General features: G+C 42.9%; 1 protein-coding gene across 4 annotated transcripts in view; it reads left to right on the top strand.

The window, feature by feature from the left end:
* hipk2 (homeodomain interacting protein kinase 2) overlaps positions 1 to 16,785 on the top strand; it is a 172,607-nt gene that overhangs the window by 8,225 nt on the left and 147,597 nt on the right. For 3 of the 4 annotated variants that reach the window (XM_024280782.2, XM_036212578.1, XM_024280780.2), the window contains exon 2: positions 15,398 to 16,547. In XM_024280782.2, coding sequence (XP_024136550.1) covers positions 15,398 to 16,547 — 1,150 coding nt within the window. Of the gene's footprint in view, positions 1 to 5,478; positions 5,631 to 15,397; positions 16,548 to 16,785 lie in introns of those variants that run through there. The other variant, XM_024280781.2, reaches the window with a different exon arrangement.

The raw sequence follows: 16,785 nt of genomic DNA, 5'->3' as shown, positions 1-16,785 counted from the left end.
TTCAGGAAACCGTCTCGCTCATTCTTCAGCTCCACTCGGAGATGAAACTCCAGAAAAAGTTGGGTAAAGATGATTTAAAGTGGGTGGATGTTGGAGTGGGGGGGCACCATCCTGCACCACCTCCACCTCCTCCTCCACCCTTTTCAGGCACTTCATTTAAACAAAAGACCCTAAACCGTCTCATCACATTACCCGGAGCGAGGAGTGAAAAATGGTTTGCAATTTTTAATCAAGCCTTTCATAACCTCCCCTATTTTTTTCGCTCCCGCCGAGGGAAAGACGTGTGGTAGGCGGGCGGGCGGCGGCGGCGGTAGAGGAGGGAGGGGGTAATGTTTACAGACAGATATTAAAATGAGCACAGAGGTAATGAATTACACAGCCAGATTAGGAGGATGGGGCTTTTTGGGGGTGTATGCTCTCATAGTCTCTGACACAGTTCTGGGCTCCACCGTGTGTGGCCGGCCAGCGTGGACCCCCCCCCAAACGCCAGACCCCATCAGCGCTGCTGGCTCCGGCCCCCTCGCTCTCAGAAGGGAAGTGGAGCGGCTGCAGATGGCTGCAGGTACATGGCTCCGCTTGGCTGGTAACCAAAAGACTTCAAAGCTCGGACAACGAGCGCCCGGGCCCCGTTTGTGTCCGGAGCTGGGGGGGCCGGAAGCCCCCAGACAGGAGACGGCGAGAACCTGAGTGGTCAAAGGAGGGCATGGAAATGAGCCCTGTTATCCACCTGCTTCGACTGGGATGCTGCTGCGCTGTGAAGTCACGTTCTTCTCCTCAACATGAAGAATGTCTCTCATTATTCCATTAGCATGGAAGCTGTTGTAAGCACATGGCCCCACATGTCCTCTATTACAGCGGGGTAGGGGCCCAGCAGACTCTTTTAGAAGTTTGCACCAAAAATAACATAAAATTTTACAGTTCTTGGATGGGCTAAAGAAGCTTATCAAATCAATGTTTATTAAAATATCTTTTTGACTACAAGTGAAACCTTGACAAACCCCTAATGAAAGAAAATTAAATGACAATAAGGAGCAGCTGCAGATTTTGTCTTACTTAAACCTAAAATATACATTGTTGTTTGTTTTACTGAGAAGACGAACATCTTCTCCTTATTTTATTCAGTGTGTGCTAAAAATAAAACCCTATGATCAGACAGATGTGATCTTTTGATAAAAATGTTTGCATTTTTGCCAAACAAAGCAGGATTTCTGAGGGTGCGTGACTGACCGGCCTCATGTTTATTGCAGCATCAAAAAAAAAAAAAGGCTGCACACCTTTTAGATCTGCTCCTCACTTCAAAGCCGGAGGCGCATTAAGGGCGGCGTGCGGCGCTGCCTGGAAGCCTTTTGAACTGACCTCTGCATTCAGAATGACAGACAGAGATGGAGAGGGAAAACGGCAGGAAGATGGCGAGGGACGGCGCCTGGAAAAGCGCGGCAGAAAACACAAGAAGGGAGGTGGTGGTGGGGAGGGGGGTCCAGAGATGAATACCTTCAGTTGGAGGCCCATTAGCCTCAGCGGCAAAGACAGAGGTCAGGGGGTGTGAGGGGGCTTGGTGGTGAGGTGGGGGTTCCCAGCCTGGAGGAGGTTGCGGTAATGGCAGCAGAGTTGTTGGGGGTTGCAGATCTTCTTCCTTACATCTGGGATCGGTGTTGTCCAGTGAGGCATCTGTCTCCCCCCGGATCCCCCCAGCAGCTGCAGCCGTCCAGGAGCTCAGAGAAAGGCCAAACTCTGACCTTTTAGCTGTGAGGACTGTTTCCGTTGGGCTTGGCGTTCCTGCGCCGCGCCGACCAGCACAGGTGTTTGTACCTCAGGAGGCCTCCGAGACGAAAACGACATCTGAGGTCTTTGTGAGATTGATAAAGGGTAAATTTGGGATTAAATTTAGGTTTAAATCTGTGAGAAAACAAGTGAGATTGGATAAGCTAGCTGCTAGCCCATCCAATCCATAGACTGTATATGAGGACTGGAGTGAGAAACAGGAAGTAAGTAAGTTCGGGGACAACAAACGGAAACTCGTTTCGGCTATGATCTGGTGTGAAATCAAATAAACTAATAAACAAACAAACAAACAAACCCTCTAACTTTTTTTAAATATACTTTTATTGTAGTTCATTATAAACTGACGAATCAGATGCCTCAATAAAAGTAGGTGGAGCCTGCTGGCCCCCATGTCTAACATTTAAAACATTTTATTGACTGATTTCAGGTGTAAGGGGTGTGGCCTTCCAACAAGCTCACTTCTAATTGATGAGAGTGGTTGCCATAGAAACTCACATCGACACCAGGACGTCTGGCTCCAACATGGCAGTGTCCGTATCATAGACATATTATATTCCCCTGGACAAGGTGTTGACGTCACCCAGAGATTATGTCCTACCTCTGACGACCCTTGTGAAATGAGGCCAGAGCCGTCACCATGGCTTCCTGATGCGGAAGCTGCCATTTTGAAACCGGTGGACAGGGATTGGTCCAATCAGGAGTGACTTTGTTTGAACTCCACACCCCTTCTACGAAAGCAGCTCAGGAGAATCTGTCAATCAAACATTGGAGGCGGGGCCAATGGACACCCCATGCTTTCACTGAGACTTCTGATTGGTCAGTTTATAACTTGAATAACTTGAGATAAAGAAAATATATTTAAAAAATAGTATTTGAAAGATGTTAAGAAGAATTTATCAGAGCAGAAATGGTTATTCTGACCAATAGAATAAATGAGAAATAACTATTTCTCTATAGAAATCTGCGGGATTTTGGAAAAAGCAGATACTACAAGAGAGGAGGGGTTGATAAGTCCAGTGAACATACAGTCAATGGTCTGTGTTGCGAAAAGATGGCGCCATTTTCTACGAGTTATGTCACTCCTTCTCTGTCCAGTTCTCAGATACGATCAATGATCCATTTCTGTGCTATTTAGCACTTTGTGATTTTTTTCCCCGAAGACATACACTTTACTTTGATAGAAATCTCCATCTCAAAACTTGAAATGTCACAGTGACTAAAGATTTTCACAGAAGATTTCTGTAACACAAAATAATTCCCCAACATTATCTTAAAATACACTAATTACGTAAAAAATGGTTCCTATTTGCCAAAAAAAGTGTTATTTTTTAGCTTTTTATTTATAGTTTAATAGTACAAATAAAAATGAGAATTTAAGACAATATAAAACCAATAAATGACTCAACAAAGGAGGGATTACTACACACCTCATGTATTCATATATAATTCCGTCTTCATCCATTGTCAGGAAAGAGTTTAAAACAAATAACATTGTTGAGACACGCTGCTGCAGACGACTACAAAACACGGTTTCATTTCAAGCTGCAAGAGGATTTAAATATATACTTGTCATAGCAGCTCAGTGTGGGGCAGCGAGGTGTTCAAATCGCCTCGTCTTGGTTGGTTTTTGCCGTTCTTTAACCGTGAAGCCGCTCAGAAATAATCAGAGATGATCTTCGCTTTGAATCCGAGACATAAACTTGTTTGTGTCCACAAACAGTGAGAGGAGCAGACGCGCTTTGTTAAGAGCCCGCCGCTGCCGCTAAAACAAAAGATGGATGAGGGAACCAGCTTTCACCGCTTTATTAAGGCTGCACTTGTTGAGACGTCTTAAGAAAAACAGGGTGAGGAGTCTAGATGAGTGTGTAGCTCCATTAGACACTGGGACCAGATTCACACATTCCCCTGAAATTTCACACTCCCCTGATGTCAGGAGATGTCTGCACACCGTCACCGGCTGCCATTGGAATGCAGAGGAGGCAGGAGGTCCGCTCCGTTGTTTTAAATGATGGTTTTCACTCAAGTTTCAAAACAGGACGTTGGCAGACTCGGCGGTTTATGTGTCACAACTTGCGTAAACGAGAGTTGATTCGTTTCGTTTTCTGTCCATGAAGAAATCTTCAGACATATTCCCCTTACAGGCTATGTTTTATATGTGTTGTGGAAACACAGGAAGTGGAGGCTTTGCCGCGCTCGAATGGTCTCCAGACTTCCTGGTCAGGTTTTACTGGTTCCTCTGCGGTGGGGTTCTTCTGTCTCAGGTGGGGCGTTTATCCATTCCTGGGGGGAGTTGTTTTATTCCCCTTCTTGTTGTGTATGGAAGTGTTTGTGACTCATAATTCAAAATAAAGGTCAATACTGGAAATGCTTTTCGTTTTCACAATGTACCTGCATTACTTCTCTCTTAAATTAAATGAAAAAGCCATTCTCCTGTGTTTTTTTTCCTTTTCTTCTTCAACACCACTCAGTCTTAACTTAATTACGTAAATGTGAACCAAAATTCAATTAAAAATATTAAAATAAAAAAGCATAAACAGAAATGCTTTTTCATTTTCACAATATACCTGCTTTACTTGTCTCTTAAATGAAATGAAAAAGCTATTCTCTCAACGTCCTTTTCTTCATCATTCTGTGAAATAAGTGACAAAGATAATAAAGATTGCCTTTTTGTTTTCACATCTCGCCCGTGAATTGTAAATTAAAAGATAAATCTTAGCTTTGAGCTTGTTTTTCCTTCTCTTCCTTTCTTTTTTCCCCTTTCTTTATTTAAATCAATGAGAACTGCATGTGGTTTGCCGACAGCACAAACCAAAGCAGGGAAGGAGCAAGCAATGATGTCATTGTTGTGTTTTATTTTATTTAAGAGACAAGTAATGGAGGTACATTGTGAAAATGAAAAAGCATTTTTAAATGGGATATTTCTAATTGAATTTTGGTACAAATTTACCAGAGAACTTTCTGAAAATTAAATATCAAATGCTTTTTTATTTATTATTTGAATTGTGTTACAGAATAAGCAGTGTTGAAGAAGAAAAAGAAAAAGACGTCCGGAGAATTGCTTTTTCATTTTATTTAAGAGACAAGTGATTGCAGGACATTGTGAAAATGAAAAAGCATTTTTAAATGTGATATTTCTAATTGAATTTTGGTACAAATTTACCAGAGAACTTTCTGAAAATGAAATATCAAATGCTCTTTTATTTATTATTTGAATTGTGTTACAGAATAAGCAGTGTTAAAGAAGAAAAAGAAAAAGACGTCCGGAGAACTGCTTTTTCATTTTATTTAAAACTGGACAGGTTGACAGACTGGCGACCTGTCCAGGGAAAGAAAAAGCCGTTTGCAGGATTCTTTTTTCATTTTATTTAAGAGACAAGTGATTGCAGGACATTGTGAAAATGAAAAAGCATTTCCAGTATTGACTTTTATTTTGAATTATGAGTGACAGACGCTCCCATAAGTCAGAGAGCAGCAAATATGAATCACTGAAGTCGGATTTGGAGAAGCTGAAAAGCTTACATAACCGCCAGCAGCGTCATGCATTCATCGATGCATCGTTTTGTCGTGCACATCCTTTGTGGAGGCCAGCCGGATCGTCCAGCTGCTTCTGAAAGATATGAATGCATCCGAACATGCCCCAAACCCTGAAGTCATTCCCTCCCAGGCAGAGGGTTTGTCTCCCCAAAACGCCTCTGGAGTTCTATCAGTCAACGTTTGTTTAGAGGGTTTTGCAAAACCGAACTTTAGTTCCATGCTTTTCATCTGGAGTAAGATTATTTTTCAGAATGGATCGTGCAAAACGGGGAGTAGAGTTGAACTCCTGCAGGATTGATTTAGCCCCCGCTCAGGTACTGTGCAGTTTCAAAAACCACTCTTAAAGTTTCTTTATACGACTGTTTTTGCACATGGAGCGAGCATTTGATCTGCGTTTCGTATTTGCATATCACCCATCTCTGCCCTTTTACTTGGAGGAGAGACATCCTTTCTAAAGCCAGATGTATTGTAAGAGCAGCAAATAAATCCATCGCTGGTATGAAGACCCACAATGCCGCTCTGTGTGTGCGGCTCCCAGGCAGGCACTCAGCTGAATCCATACTCCTGCCTCTCCTCTGATCAATTTGGCGGTTTACGGTGTTTTCTGCCGTCCCTCCCTGAGAGTTCCAGCCGTGTTCTCGATGGAGGAAGTGCGGCAGAGTGGAGGGTGTTTCTCTCTGCATGTAAACGATAAGCGTCCTGGTGCTTATCAAGCGTGTGTGGTCATGCACGGCCTGCCGCTGTTTGCAACCGGAGTCCGAACCCCCCCCGCCACACATGCATGTGGCTGTTCTAATGTGGTGGAGACGGCTTTCTTCAGCCGTGCACATCCTACGAGCTGAGGACACGTTTTTCTGCTCCTTCTCTGTAAAGTGGATGTTCTCTGTAAACTAGCAAACACGTGGTTTGATTAATAAGAAGTGGAGCGCTCCGCCACCCCCTCTTCCATCTCCTCCTTCACGCAGCACCTGGTTAGGCTGACCCGGCAGTATAAACAAGGCAAATGTTTTTCTCACGCCAGCCGTTTTTATGAGCACATTTACAGCTCCTCTTATCTGCTGACTGTTGTCTTGGGGCCAGGAGGCTTTTTTCTTTTCTTTGTTTCCACCAGCTCAGTGTTTGCCTTGAAACTTTACTGCTGTGGCTTATTTAGATCTTTAGAAAGTTATGATGCACATCTGGTTTTGTGTTTTGCTGCTGTGCGGGCGCTCATTTGTGGACACCAACACTGCAGAAAGAGGTAGACTAAAAATAGGAAAAGAATCACCAGAAAGTTGTAAATGATCCGTCCATGCAGCATTTTACTCAACATAAAATCTTAGAATTAAAAAACTAGTAAAAATGAGTAAAAAACTAGTAAAAATGAGTTCCATGCAACCCTTCAAAAAAGGGAAAAATTAGCTAAAAAATCTAACTTTTTGATAGAATTTCTTCAAATTGAATGCTATACAGCCCAAAAATAAGTAAGTTTTTGTCCGTTTTAAGGAAATTGAAGTGTTTATAAATCTAATTGCAGTACATTTTTGTGACATTGACAAAAGACGAGTGGAAAATACTTATTTTAGAGCAAAATGTGAACAAAGTGAGATTCTTAAAGGGGCCTATACCACGATAAATCAACTTTTTAAGCTTTCAAGTATATAATACTGTTAATTTCTCACTATAAACAACCTCAAAGTGGTACTTTAATCTATTAATGCATTTCTTAGCAATCCTTTAAAAACCTGCACTGAGGACCAGCCCCTTCCAAGCCTTGAAAACGAGCAGGTTCTCACATGCTGATGTCACAAAGTAAAAACCGCCCCCTTTTCAGGAAGAGTCTGTGCTGCCAGCTCTGCCCCCAGGCTGGAGCAAAAAACTTATTGTGAGAAAAACTCACAAAATAACTCAGATTTTATAAATGTGTTTTTAGTGTTCCAAAAGTAATATATATATATATATATATATATATATAAATATATATATATGGATGTAGTTAACTAAAGAAAATCAATGATAAAACTTTCAAAACCGTAACTTTTTAACATAATTATGAATAATAAAAAGGCAGGAATATTATTCCAGAATAAATCAACTTAAACCTTAAATAACTTTCAATACTTTACTCTCCATAAAAATAAAATTTGTGAAAATTATAAAGGTTAGAAATAAGCACAAGATAACATCGGGCCATTAATAATAATAAAATAAAATGATCTGGAGGGACGGATAGAATTATTATTTTTTTGTTTCCAAAATAGTGAATGTCAATAGAATTGTCAACATTTAAACATTTATTAAACTTTAACGGAATATATTTCAGATTAAACCAAAAATACAGTTAAATTTAAGTTTTCTTTTGTCTTAAATCAAGTTTTTCAATTGTCAAAAGTTTGGACCAAAAGGATTTGAATTCATTTTAATAATAAATTCTTTTTTTCTAAATCCTAGCTCTTAATGAGACAAAAAATCTGGACTGTTTTGATTTAGAGTGAAGTTTAGTTAAAGTTAAAACATCTTTAAATATCTAAAAATAAAGTTTGAAATATTTGCAAGAATCAAAAAGTTTTTCGTGTTAGGAGTTAAATAAAACTTTACAGTTTTCAGTTTTATTTATTAAAACATTTCTGCTTAAAAATAGTAGATAAACTTGTTTCCTTAGAGATAAATATGATGGATGTTGTCACATTTTATTGAAAGGTTACTAGAAAGTTAGTTTGTCTCATATGAAGTGTAATCAAATATTGAAACCCCAAACTAGACACAAACACTTGCAGGAATTCACTCTGACGCAGCAGAATTTCTGACTGATCGTGTCGTCCTCCAGCACATTCGCTCCTATCAGAGCTGAAGGAGCAGCAGCTCAACACGCTGCTCGATCTGTGAAACCTGAAGATGAGCTGGAGGGACATATGTTCTCCTTTCTGTGTTTGCAAACCACCGTTCCGAGTGGAGGAACACTGCGGACTGTGCGAGCGGAGAGCCTGATGGAGCAGCAGGCTGCTCGACAGAATCCCTCCACGCGCTCGCCTGCCTGATGACTATAAATACGCAGATATGAGGGAGCTAAAAAAGTAGATAGGATGGTCAATAGTGGCCTCCAGAGAGGGGAGGAAGACTATTTGGTGTCAAGCTCCAGCTCCCCCACCGAGGCCGGGACGCGGGCCGGAGGCAGCCACACAAGGCTGGACTGTTCTCTATGGACGCCATGTTATTTCTGCTGCATTTAGCCTGTCCTCCGCTCGCTGTTTACCTCACATTGCTTTTATTAAAGATGTCTATCCGGACGTTTTAGAAGAACCTGAGCAGACGATAAGAGGAGAAAGCTTCCACGCGGAAATTGCTGCATCATTTTTTGTTTTTTTTTATTTGAAATGTGTCAGGCGTGGGTAAAAGGAGCAGAGATGCGGTATAAGAGGTCCACACGAGAAGACAGGAGTGAACTGTGAGCTAATGCTGCGTCTAGACAGTCAGAAGTCATTTCATTAGACAGCGATTTAGCCCCCACCTTCCCCAACACCTTCCAGGCTGTGGACGGGGCGGCTCAGCCGAGAACTTCTGTTCACGTCCAGCAGGCTCAGCCCAAGACTCCGATCCAGGCTGTGGATATTTAAGGGTCACTTTCCTCTGACCCTTTAATTAAACCACGGTTAGGATGAATCACTGAAGCAGTTTCTAATAAAACTGTAGGATGAAATGTGCCAAAACCTAAGATTGTTGTTGAAGTTCCACTCCGATCATCTTCTGATCTGTTTCCAAAGCATTCCCAGTGGTTTTTTTAATCATGATTTGAGCAAAAATAAAAATAAAGTCATTTTTTAGGACATTGTCCAAATTCGTGTGGTGCATCCTTCAAATCCGCGGCCTTCCTGGTTGACGTTGCCGTGTCCTTCGTCGAGACTGGATATTAACGGCTGTGAATTTGGTCGAGTCTAGTCTTGTTTAATCCGGCCCGTCATGAAAAAAAAAGGATGTTTTTAGTCTATTCGTGTGGCGAGTTAAAAAAAAAAAAGACTGCAATGTGCAACTCCGCCTCTAGGGGAAGCAAGGGAAGAGCTAGACAGTCATGACAAGAGATCAATATATAAGTCCTTCATTTCTCCCTCCAAACGAAGAGTTATAAAAAATAGTGTCTCATAATTCAGACGTCACTTTCATTTGATGACATCACCAATATTCGCCGGCCCGCTAGCTTTAACGCAGAGTTTCCAGCGCTTAAATATTCATTACAACATCGGTTTTATAGCTTTAAAAAGGTCACGCTGCAACAAAAAGTCATAACTTACATTTAAATGTAAACATCTGAGGTTCAGAACGCACATATGTGAAGAAAAGACCTTCTCAGTGCGACGCGGTTTAGCCTCACAACGAAGGACTTTGTATCCGTCCGCTTGGAGGGTCGGATTTAAAAATATATATTTCGGACACCACTAGCACTAAAACTGCCCCTTGAAATGGACGGTAAGGGAGAAAGGGAAGAATTGGGTGAACATGTGCCATGTCTGGGTAAGATCCAGTCTGGCTCCCCAGGAGCATCACCACCATTGTTGTCCGGGTTCCACCCCAATGGATCTTGGGAAATGGGCACCACAGAAGGATACACCAGACCAATCCTTGAAATCAGGAAAAAGAAGGCCGTATTTGTTGGGCGCATTTGAAGGAGGCGTTGAATTTGGATAGCTCTTGTTGCTGAGACAAATGCAGCCCAGGAAGCACCTGAATTTGGACACACCCATAGTGTCTCACACAGCTGGTTCCACGTGCAGCAGGTTTATTAGTTCAAACAGGAACAGCTGAAAGTCCATAAAACTAAATCAGGGTCAGACAGGGAGAGGTCAATCACGAGCTTGGGGGCATCAAAGAAGAGACTAGAGATGTGAGAGTCCAGGTGAGGGTCAGGGCAGGCGGCAAGTAATCAGAGATAAAGCAGGGTCAGAAACAAAAGATCAGGTCCAGATAGAAACGCTCGGCAATGAAATACTTCTCATTGAGCAAGGTTCTTTAGTAACATGTGGTTGATGGGAGTCAGGTGAGTGGCACCCAGGAACTGTGCGCCGGGGTTGCTGGGAGATGAAGTGCATTCAGTCCTCTGGAGACTCCTGACACATAAGCTGTGTCTGAATTCCCCCCTACTCACTATATAGTGCGTTCGCCATTTTCTAGTGCTGTCCGAATCTACTCATTCCAAAATCGAGTGCACTACAAATTTCCCAGAAGTCTTTGCGAAAAACTAGCGTGCATCAATGCTCACTAGATTAGCGAATATTGACCACAATGCATTAAGGACGAACTATTGTGAACAAAAAACATGTTTAAATGTAATTTTTGAATAAACCATCAACATTTTCACCATCAGAACACAACAGAGTCATACATAAACATCGTGAAATGTTTGTATTGATTCCATTTTGACTGCGTGACATTGATGAGATCATATCCGGTGTTTAGAAAGCAAAAGAAAAGTAGTGAGCATCGTGTCCGAATTACCTTTAAAGTCCAGGACACTACATAGTTTGTAAGTAGTTAGGGGTTAGAGAGGGATTTCAGACACAACCATAGTTTCAGCAGGAGTTCCTAAGAAATGTGCCCGCTGCTGAGAGCTTTCTGTTTACATGCTCTCATACTAGCTTTTTAAACGTTAGCGGTTCATACAGTTTAATCCAGATTCCGAGGAAAACAAAGACGTTTGTGGATCTATTTGTCTGGAGGTTGTGGCCCAGCGTATTTTATGTTACAAATACGATCTTTTTCAGATGTATTTCTTTTTGTCTGCTCCCGACTTGAATGAAGAAATAATCAGAAACGCTAATTCTCTTTCTATATATCATGTTAAGAAACATCAAAAATGTGATTTTTAAGGCAGTGGGTCTCTGCTCTGCATGTTTGGAGTCCGAACTCGTCCTCTTCGTGTTGTTTGGCGGGAATAAATGAGAAGTTTAGTCAGCGACGGCAAACAGAAGCGGCTCAGGGGCGAGAATTCGAGGACGACCCTCCAAAACCCCCGTCCTCCTTCCTCCTTTTAACCGCCCTCACACGGCTGGCAGAAAAGCCTTGATCCACCCAAAAAGAAGATTAACAAACCCCTGACAGAGAAGTAATCTCTCTGAAAACATAGACTATTACCATTTCAACATGCTGCCTCTAAACAGCGGAGAATGCCTCCCTGGTATGCTTAATTGCAGTGTGTGGGACGCTCTCTGCTCCTTTAGGTATGTTAAATAGAAAGCCTCAGCTACTGAAGACATTCCAGCATTGTAAATGTACAACAATGGCTCTTTACAGCTCCGTGCTTGGCACAGAGTTCAGAAATCCAAGTGAACTCGCTCTGGAAGGTGCTTTGTTCAGAAACTACTGCTCGCATTCTGCGCCATTTTAACATCAGTTTAAGGGGAAACTGATTAATGGGGGACTGAGGCCCTTCCCCAAAAAGATATAATTGTTTGCATTGTCGACGATGAATGTTGTTATGAGATAACATTCCAGCGATCTGACCTCCTACTTCTGGTTCATTTAGCCACTTATCTGCGCTCTGCACAGGGCTCTATTTTTGTGACTTTTATTTTGGTTGAGGGTGATCCGTGCGGCCTTCGGTTCATTGCACCGCGCAGGCGATGAACTTTTGACCATAAACTGACAACTTGCTGTAGTCCTGGGAGGATTGGATTGATACAAACACAAAGAGTCTCAGTTATATCTCATGAAAACCTTTTATTAAGCAGGAAAAGGCTTCAAACCAGAACACGGTCCCTGCAGCGTCCATGCGGTTCTCCTCACAGTCCGCCGTGTGACGCAATCCATCTTTCAAATTATTTTTAGCGTAAAGTCCAGGCACAGGAATTGGTAATCCAAGAAGTGACATCTGGCCCTCGGGGCTTATGTGATTAGCAGGGAGCCTTGCCCCTAATAGCCTAGCGGACGTTCTTCATTACCTCTCAGGACGAGTCACAGCTTTGGCACCAGATTTGAAGTGAGCAGGTCACTGCATTCAAAACAAAAAAATAAAGGGAATAAAAAAATCCTAATGGCTTTTTGGAGAACAGATGGGTAGATATCATGGATAAGGCTTAAATAACTCCTGCTGATATCATGGAAAAGCTATGATAAATAAGCCAGTGTGCAGGACTAGTCGGGCTTACTGTGAGCCCTCTAATATGAAGTGCAACTTAAATCCCGCTGCATTAGGGCTAAGACCAGATGACCAGAGAGATAACAGTGTGTCAAAGGAAGGCCCAAGAAGACAGAAAGACATCAAATTAAATGGCAGCCCACTGAATTAATCATCTTTATGGCGGAAAATGCTAATAATGATGCATAAATGTTGTTTTTTTCCCAACTTTCAAGAAAACACATCAACTTTACTACATAACCAGACTTTTTTTAGTGATTTGTTGTGTGCACAGGACCGAAAACTCTCTGAATCAAGACTTAATTGTGAGTTGGGATAGCCAGGTGGAAGTAATTTGGGCTTTTTTTAATGGAAACGGTTGCAGCCCGACGTTCTATCTGCTAAATCATCTTACTGATCATCTCTGCGTTACAAACCAGGCCGCTCGCAAAGTGAGAGATAAAGCAAAGGCACTATTTTTGGGCAGTTGTTTGCTTGGAGAGGCGTTTGCTTATTCTGAGGAGCTCGTTCCCAGGAGCTCCAAGCACAGCCTTGGTTTTGTTTTGTTGTCTTCGGGATCTGTGTCTGAGAGGGAGTTCGGCGCCCCTCTTCTCCGACAAAGTTTCATCCTTCACCTTCCCAAACGTCTGCAACTGAGTAGCAATAATTGCAAGGTTGTGCTTTGGGTCTTTTTGAGTTTTTCTGCCTATTTTTGTGTTTGGTTGTTAAAGTTTTGTCCCATGAAAGGTTCTCTTTTAGTATTCATGCAGCTTGTTTACACGCCTGCAAATGGGAACAGTGGGAATTTCCTCTTTACGGCCGGCGCTTTGCATAAGCTTTACCCAATCTCAGCCGGATGTAAATTTTTTTAAACTTTGTATGACATCATGAAAACATTTATAAGCAGGTAGCTTGAAAACAGTCGGCGCTCCTGTAGCCCTTCTGGATGTTTTTGCAGTTCTTCTTTCTTACTGAACCTTTAAGTGAAAATGTTGCTACTACCACGTACAATTGTTTGATGTAGTGAATGAGCGCCCCTAAAATAAAATAAAAAAAATTTAAAAAAGACATCACTGAGGGTGAAACTGTCAAAAAATTAGCTTAAAACATGTCAAAATCCGCTAAAGAAACCAAAACATCTCCGAGATATAGTAAGGAGGTTTTTTTATTATTATGGGATGGCCACAGGACCTACGACTTGGACAACATTTTGCGGCAAAGTTTTAAATTTGTAAATTTTTTTACAAAGTCTGGCACACAAACCACCAGGTTAAAAGGGTAACCAAACATTAAATCAACTGTTTTTTGTCTATTGACCTCTATAATCTGGGCTTTAAAAGTGCTGTCTGTTTCTACATTTTTGACAATTTAAAATAAATATGTTTAATTCGTAAAATTATAGTCTAAAACCGCCTGTGTGCTGCCCCCTACAGGTTGAAACAAGGTATTACAGTTGAATTTTGTGAAGTCCCACATCATTTCAGAAGTTTTATGTCTTCATCCTCCTTAGCTCCAGCATAAAGCCCCGCCCATCTTTGATTCTGTACCATTCAGTCGTTATCATGTTAGCTTTAGCACGGCTCGTTGGTGTCTTACATTGTCAAAAATCTATTTCACTTTCCAGTGGACGTGGACGCTAGGGAACAGTAGTTTATTGCAATTTACATTGAATCCAGTGAACTCCGTCCTGGTGATAGATTTGCAATGTTTCACTCTAGATTGTTTGCTTAATACGTTAGCCTTTATTAGTTTATAATGCTAGAGTAATGCTAGCATAATTTTTAATCACCGAGGATTTTTTCTGATTTGTCGACTAATAGGGTCATTCGCAAACTGGATGTAAAGGACACATCTTAACCATCATTACTTTTGAACTAACTAAAGCTGAATTTGGTTGCAGATGATGCTAGTGCTGATGGCTGAAGATGCTGAATTGATAGCTAAAAATGGTGAAGTCGATAGCTGAAGCTAACAGCCGAAAATGCTGAAGTGGAAATCCAGCTAAAATATTAGTTAAATGCCAAATTAGCTTAAAAAACTGAAAAATTCCTAAATTAGCCAAAGTAGCCAGCATGCAGCTGAAATATTAGCTAAACTCTAATTTAGCCTAAATTAGCCAAAATAACTAGCATATTGCTGAAATATTAGCTTAACTCCAAAATATGGAGGAAGCGAACTTATATAATCCCGCCCAGCTCGACCATTTTCTCTACTTGAATTATTAATATCCGGTTCAGGACTTAATATCAAATATTTATACACTACAATAACATATTCAGGTTATAAAGGATCATTAATATAATTGATGTAATCAAATTTCAAAGCATCCACAGACTTTCATCTTCTATAACTTTCAACTTTACTACACTCTGACTCCATATAATATAAAGTGACGGCTAATCGACTTTAAATTAGTTGTCGACTATTTTAATAGTTGATTAGTCGTTGTTTATTCGACTAATCGAGCTGCCCTAATCACCTCCCAACTCTTTGATCATCATTCTGAAGCTACTTGGGAAAAATGTCGGAATTTTTACCGGAATGCTGTGGAAATGTAATAAATGAATCGCTGGCTCGAGCAGAACTAACATGAATATATTAGGAATGTAGGCGTGGTTAGCAAAAAGCTTCAGTTGCTATGGAAATCCAAAAGTTTACTTTTGCCAATTCTATACAAAATGACATAGACCTTTCTGTTACGGCCTGGCAACCAAAAAATTAAATGGTTGCTATGGAGATGAAACTCACAGAAAAGTGTTTTTTGTCACATGCAGCTCCGAGCTGGGGTCACAGAAGGTCATTGGGGGCAGGTAACACCCGTGAGGTCATAAACACCGCTTTAATTCTAGATTGGTTTCTCTATTATTATTTGTCTTTCTCCGTGGCGCTCTGTTCTTACCCAAGCACTTTTTATTTAAAGCTTGTAGCTTCCACTCATGTTTCGTACACTCTCAAATTCCTAACATCTCACTTTCGTTTCCCCCCCTCTTGTCGCAGGTATGGCCTCGCAAGTGCAAGTGTTCTCCCCTCACACTCTCCAGTCAAGTGCCTTCTTTAGCGTAAAGAAACTGAAGGTGGAGCAGAGCTGTAACTGGGATATGACAGGGTACGGCTCACACAGCAAAGTCTACAGCCACAACAGCAGCAAGAACGCCTCGGCCGCCAGCGCCATCAACAGCTCCCTGCAGGTCGCCAGCTCCACCCTGCCCTACGAGCAGGCTCTCATCTTCCCCGCCAGCGCCGGCCACATCGTGGTCGCCTCGGCCAGCAGCACCTCGGGGACCATCGGGTCTCTGCTGGGCAGCGGGGGTGGAGGGAACAGCAGCAGCAGCGGTAGCGGTGGCGCCGGGGGTAGCAGCGGAGTTCACAACCTGACGCGCCGCAGCACGGTCAGTCTTCTGGACACTTACCAGCGATGTGGGCTTAAGCGCAAGAGCGAGGAGCTTGAGAACAACAGCAGCGTGCAGATCATTGAGGAGCACGGCCCATCCATGATCCAGAACGGGGGAACCAGCGGCGCCACGGTGGCGACGGTGGCCACCGCCACGTCCACCGCCACGTCTAAAAACAGCGGCTCCAACAATGAGGGAGACTACCAGCTGGTGCAGCACGAGGTCCTCTGCTCCATGACCAACACCTACGAGGTGTTGGAGTTCTTGGGGCGAGGAACCTTTGGACAGGTGGTCAAGTGCTGGAAGAGGGGCACAAACGAGATAGTGGCCATCAAGATCCTGAAGAACCACCCTTCGTACGCGCGGCAGGGTCAGATCGAGGTCAGCATCCTGGCGCGCCTCAGCACGGAGAGCGCCGACGACTACAACTTTGTGAGAGCCTACGAGTGCTTCCAGCACAAGAACCACACGTGCCTGGTGTTTGAGATGTTGGAGCAGAACCTGTACGACTTCCTCAAGCAGAACAAGTTCAGCCCTCTGCCGCTCAAGTACATCCGGCCGGTGCTTCAGCAGGTGGCCACGGCGCTGATGAAGCTGAAGAGCCTGGGCCTGATCCACGCCGACCTGAAGCCCGAGAACATCATGCTGGTGGATCCGTCTCGACAACCCTACAGAGTCAAAGTCATCGACTTCGGCTCCGCAAGCCACGTCTCCAAGGCCGTCTGCTCCACCTACCTGCAGTCCAGATACTACAGGTAAGAGCTGCCGTCCGTCCACCTGAAGAGTCTCCAGTAGCTGGAGCCGCCCGGCTACTGTTGGCGAAGGCGAGGTCTGAGCAGGTCGCTGGTTACTGGACGACCGAAGAGTTGGAATGTCAGAGTGTTGACTCCTGATCGGAGGATTGTGAGTTCGATTCTTGCCCACTCATGTGTGGAAGTGTCATCGGGCAAGACAGTGGAGCCTCTGGTGGAAGGTTGGCGCCGGAGTTCCGCC

This window comes from Oryzias melastigma, linkage group LG6 (assembly GCF_002922805.2).
Source record: "Oryzias melastigma strain HK-1 linkage group LG6, ASM292280v2, whole genome shotgun sequence".
Lineage (NCBI taxonomy): Eukaryota > Metazoa > Chordata > Actinopteri > Beloniformes > Adrianichthyidae > Oryzias > Oryzias melastigma.
This window is presented reverse-complemented; position numbering and strand designations above follow the sequence as displayed.